This window comes from Dipodomys ordii, unplaced genomic scaffold, assembly GCF_000151885.1.
Source record: "Dipodomys ordii isolate 6190 unplaced genomic scaffold, Dord_2.0 Scaffold148, whole genome shotgun sequence".
Taxonomy (NCBI): domain Eukaryota; kingdom Metazoa; phylum Chordata; class Mammalia; order Rodentia; family Heteromyidae; genus Dipodomys; species Dipodomys ordii.
In genome coordinates this window covers 2375735-2381123 of record NW_012267364.1, presented here as the reverse complement: position 1 = coordinate 2381123, position 5389 = coordinate 2375735, and the positions used below count along the sequence as shown (strand labels likewise).

Sequence of the window (5389 nt, the reverse complement as noted above, 5' to 3'; positions counted from 1 at the left end):
AAGAAGAAGAAGAAGAAGAAGAAGAAGAAGAAGAAGAAGAAGAAGAAGAAGAAGAAGAAGAAGAAGAAGAAGAAGGAGAAGGAGAAGGAGAGGAGGAGGAGGAGGAGGGGGAAGAAGGGGAAGAAGGGAAGGAGGAGGAGGAAAAGACTTAGAGAAGCTTAGGAACTTATTCATGACCTCAAGGCTCCTAAGGGGAAATTGAGATGGAGGACGCCATCGCTTACCTAGGACCAGCCTGGTGTGGTGGCCTGGAAGGAAAGACCCTGTCTTCAAGTGAGCCCAGGTGAGCAGCAGCTCCTGCGGCAGCCTCATCAGCTGGTTACTGGAGAGGTCCAAGAAGGTGAGATTTCCTAGGAAGCGCGCAGCCTCAGGGGGCACCACAGAGAGGCGGTTGGCCTGCAGGTCCAGCAGCCGCATCTGGGGGGCGTCCCTGAGCACAGCCCAGGGGAAGGTGACCAGGCGGTTCCCAGGCAGCCGCAGCTCCCGCAGGCGATGCAGACCCCGCAGCATGAGCACACTGAGCTCACTGAGGGCATTGAAGGGCAGCCACAGCTGCTCCAGGTGGGCCAAAGACCTGAAGGCATCCCCTGGCACCCTGCGGATGGCCGTCCGCTCTAGCCGAAGCCTGCAGGTGTCCGGAGGGATAGATGCTGGTGGCAGGGTCATATCCGGGTCACTGCAAATCACTGTCCTGGAAGAGAAAATGGGAAATATTTGAGCCACTTCCCATACGAACTTGACTCCCAGATCTGCCAGTTAACACAGGACACGATCTCCATCGCAGGATGGGCTCTGGAGAGACCTGGGAACAAGCAGCCCCGTGCTTGTGCTTTCCTTGTGGAGGACTATTAATCTCAGAGCAGAGTCTATCAGGTACTGGTGGCTCATGCCTGTAATCTTAGCTACTCAGGAGGCTGAGATCTGAGGGTAGTAGTTCCTGGACAGAAAAGTTTGTGTGACTCTTATAAAACTACTCCAATAAAACTACCCAGAAAAAGCTGGATGTAGAGCTGTGGCTCAAGTGGTAGAGCATTAGTCTTGAGCAAAAGAAGCTCAGGGATAGCGCCCAAGCCCTGAGTTCAAGCCCCAGTACTGACCAAAAAAACCACAATAAATACATTTCTTTAAAAAGGGATAATGTACAAATTCAGCCTAATGCCCATCACATTGTAAGAATCTAGAGTTACTGGTCACTGTCAAAACCTTCATCATCGATCAGGGAGTCTTACTAGTGCCTTCCATTGTTCTTTCTGCCCCAACAGTAACAGGTATGCTAATCTTTGTTCTCTTATTTGTGTGTCTAAAGCTGAGGTTTGAGAGACCACAGGAAGCAATTCTATCCCCAAGACTGCTACAATTTAGGGCTGTGTTTTATACCATCAATAAGAATGGTACACTCTCACGAGGTTAGATGGAAAAATGGGTTGGAGGAGGGTAATAGTTCCAAGAGATGGAAAATGTGGAGGCTGGGCACTGGGGCCGAGCCCATGTACAGAACCCATCTCAACAAAGGTTTCTCTACTCACACTGGATTGAGGTAGCATGACCATACTTTGCTCTGCTAAAGGTGTCATCTTCTGTAATGTCATCATGCATTGGTCAAGTCCACCTTTCCTGATGCCATACATAGGCTACTCAAGGCAACTGGGCTAGGCTTGTTTTTCCTTATAAATGGTGCCACAGCAATGGTGCTCCCATTGAGGTAGAATGCCTACCAAGTGTTTGGCCAATCAGAAGAGACTGAAGTCACAGCCCTTGGTTCCTACAGTTTGTAATCTACCTTAGTAATCTACCAGAGTTCAAGACTCATGACCAACAAAAATAAACCATTGAAGACAAATGGTGTTTTCAAGGCAAAACACAGGTTGTTAGCTAGAAGGAAAGGATTTGAGTGGAAAGAAGGGAATCAATGGGAAAATACGGGGGGAGGGGGGAGAAAAGAGTCAAGAGCATCAGTCAAGAACCAAATAAGTAGGGCAGGGTCACTTAAGCCAATAGCACAAGTACTGTTAGGACAACCTGGGTACAAAGAGCATGAAGACACATTAATCCAGGGGTCTAGACTGGACCATCCCAACCACTTTCACACTCACAAGGACATACAACCCGTTCATGATACAGGTGTACGGTACAGGATGAATACCACGATCGAGTCTCTGAGAAGCCTGGTTATATCTGGGTGTCAGGGAGGTAGTTGAGATTCAGAAGGAGCCTTGTTCTAAACACACAATCTATGCCTGTGGACAAAGGGGATCTCAATTCCTTTGCCACACCTCAGAGCCTCATTCTCCTAGGACACTCCATGCCGAAGGCTGGTACATAGCAGGAAGGTATAACCAATTGTAAGAGCTCTAGTTTTAGAGGAGGGAAAGGCTATCTTCTGATATTGGGGACCTCTAGAAACCTCTCTCCAAATTTCACTTGCCATCCAAAAGGAAATTCTGTTGGCAGGAGCTTTTCTCTGATCTCTCAGATGGGAAGATGCTGGGAATTTGATATTAAGAGTATTCATCCCTTAAGCCAAATATGGGATTATTCCTATTCCTCAGACCATACAGGGTGTCTTTCTTAGGGGTTTCTCTCCAATCTCTGCCTCCCTTCACCCCCAGAATCAACTTGACAGAATCATTGGTAATGTTCTCCTGATTGGAAATCAGCAGTGACTTTCTGAACCCACCTAAGACAAGGGAAAGAAAGAGAGGATGGAATTCCCAAACATTGGGGAGTTGGTAGGACAAGGCTGAACCAGAAGCTGAAATCCTGGCAAGTAAAGAAATATAGAGGTCATTCATGGATAAGCTGAGAAAAACTAGAGGAAAGATGGTATATGGACTGTGGAAGAGAGGTAGAAAATCAGCCTCAGCAATAAAAACAAAGGTCCACAAACCACAATGGCCTTGAGAAAGGAATAAGGAGAAGATGGGGATGTAGATAAGGAAGTCAAGAATGAGGCTGACCCAGACAACAGTGGCTCAAGCCTGTAACCCTAGCTACTCAGGAGGCTGAGATGTGAGAATTGCAGTTCAAAACCAGGCCAAGCAGGAAAGTCCATGAGATTCTTATCTCCAATAGACTACCCCAAAAAAAGCTGGAAGTGGAACTATGGCTCAAGTGGTACAGTATTAGCCTTGAGCAAAAGAAGCTTGGGGACAGTGCCCAGGCCCCAAATTCAAACCCCAGGACCAGCACAGGAGAAAAAAAAAGAGTGAAGCTGAGAAAGGACAGAGCATGCTTGAATGGACTGGACACTCCTGCAGTTAGGAGCACCCACAAATAGGGGTCAAGGCTGAAGCTCCTGTGGGCTTCCAGAGGGAAGGCATACAGAAGCATCATGGTGTGAAGGGGTAAGGGGAAGTTCCTGGATATGGCTGAGTATCCCAGGGACCAGGAATAGGATTGGAAGAGGCCGAGGACACAAGGGACTGGGAGACATAGAAAGGAAGATCAAATGGAAGGAAGCAAAGAGAGGAAAAGAAAGATGTAAGGAGAGAACTTCTTGGACCTTAAAGAAGGTTCCTCCCCACCAGGATACTAGAGAAGGACATGGGGAAGACGTCCAGGAAAAGGAATACCTCTTTCCACTCTCCTAAGTCAAGGTCCTTGATTAGCTGTTTGTCAGAGCAGCCCTTCTGCTTGCTGGAAGACGAAAGAGCACAGACAACTCCCATAGGAGTCTGGGTTCCAAGAGCCAGGGAGGACAGGGCCTCACCCAGTCACGGGCCACAGGCCCTGGGTCCAGCAGGTCCTTATTTATCAAATGGCCTCAGGTAAGGATCAGGGCTGAGCATCCAATCCCTCCCAACCCAGCCTAAGACTTAGCAACCCACCCCACCCTCACCCCCAGTGCCATACCTGGCCTTACTGCCATCGCCCAGGATGTGAAGGCTGCAGCTGCATTGAGAGGGGCAGGAACCCCAGGCTTGATAGGGCCCCCCAAAGACCAGGAGCCAGAGCATGCCCGCTGCTACCCACATGACTCCTGGCTCCTCTGTGGTCTGAGCAGGGGGCCTGGACCTGGTCTTCTCCGTCCTGCCAGCCCCACAAACCCAGCAGCTGCCCACTTGCTTGCTGCCCTCCCTCTACACCCCTGCCTAAGGCCATCGGATAAACATGGACAGGCTAGGGATTAGGGAGGGAAGCCCCAGCCACACCACTCAGCCGCTTATTGCTTCCTGAATCACTCAGTCCTGAGGGCGGGGGATGGAGGACCCCTTTCCATAGCAACAGCTCCAGGTCCAGTAAGTCTGGGATGCAGCAAGACAAAGCAGGTGCACAGCTGGCCAGAAGCAAACTGACTTCTGGATTGGCTGGTTGAACTGCCCAACTGCAAAGTAATCCACGCCAAACAGGCTGGGGGTAGCATAGATCTATTTCATTGGGCTGCAGAGGATGAGGGAAAATGGAATCAAAACTCAGACGTCTAATGAGGGCCTTTGGAAATTCTCCCCGATGACATTCTCTTCACTGAAAAAGCAGTATTGAAAGCAAGGCCTTCCTGAAAGTGTCAAAGGCATTAGAAAGACCCCACACTACAGAGCCAGGATCCTAGGTTCAAATCTTAGCTCTTCCATTTACAGATCCTGACCGGTGTGCACATTCCTTTTAAAAAGGAAATAAAGCTATTCTACCTAGAGTGCTGATGAAAATTGAACAAGCCAAGTTTCCGTGGCCCTGACCACCTGGGGGAATGGAAGCTCACTCATCGGTTGCAAATATCCCGTTCTATTGGATGTATCTACTCATGGAGAAGCTGGAAAGATGCTGATATTTCAGAGACCTCAGAGATGGTTCCCATGGGTCTCTGAACAGTGAGGTCTCATCTGGGCCCTGCTGGGTATTATCCCCCAAGCTTAAGGGAAGGGGCATGTCTGTAGGAAGGTACATATTGTACTCCAAGGAGGGTCTTAGAACAGTACCTCATACATTTTGTAGAGAAGACACTTGCAGTTTTTACCTGTTGTCTCCTCCCTAATGTCAGCCTGCCAAACCTTGGGGACTCAGCCAGGGGTGGTGCTAAGTCACACTCAGATGACTCGTCCCTTTGCTCTTCACATATGACTCTTTTTGCTTTCTGGTCCAACATCTCTACTCATATCCTTTGTCTTTTCTAAAAGGTTCCCCTGTCTCTCATATCCAGGGACTGGACAGGCCTAGGTTAGAGAAGTCTGATTGAAGAAGATACCTAGAGACCCAGTATCACAGGTAGTGCCTACCTGTGGCATAAGTCTGTTTTGACGATATTGAATTCCAGAAGACGATGGCTTCTAGTCACTTTCTCTCATCCAAAAATCTAACCAATAGGATTCCCTTGGTGTTATCACTGTACCTGGAGCCTTCCTTCTCCAGCCAAAAGACAAGTTTTGTCCTTTGATAATCAGGGCTACCTTTT

At 48.8% G+C, this 5389-nt stretch overlaps 1 protein-coding gene across 1 annotated transcript in view; it reads right to left on the bottom strand.

Moving 5' to 3' along the window:
- The window catches only part of Lrit1 (leucine-rich repeat, immunoglobulin-like and transmembrane domains 1), an 11750-nt gene extending 7776 nt beyond the window's left edge, over positions 1-3974 (bottom strand). Inside the window, exons 1-2 of the mRNA XM_013032083.1 lie at positions 3853-3974; positions 225-691 (exon numbers count right to left, since the gene is read on the bottom strand). Coding sequence (XP_012887537.1) covers positions 225-691; positions 3853-3974 — 589 coding nt within the window. The remainder of the gene's footprint in view (positions 1-224; positions 692-3852) is intronic.
- Positions 3975-5389: the final 1415 nt, after the last annotated feature.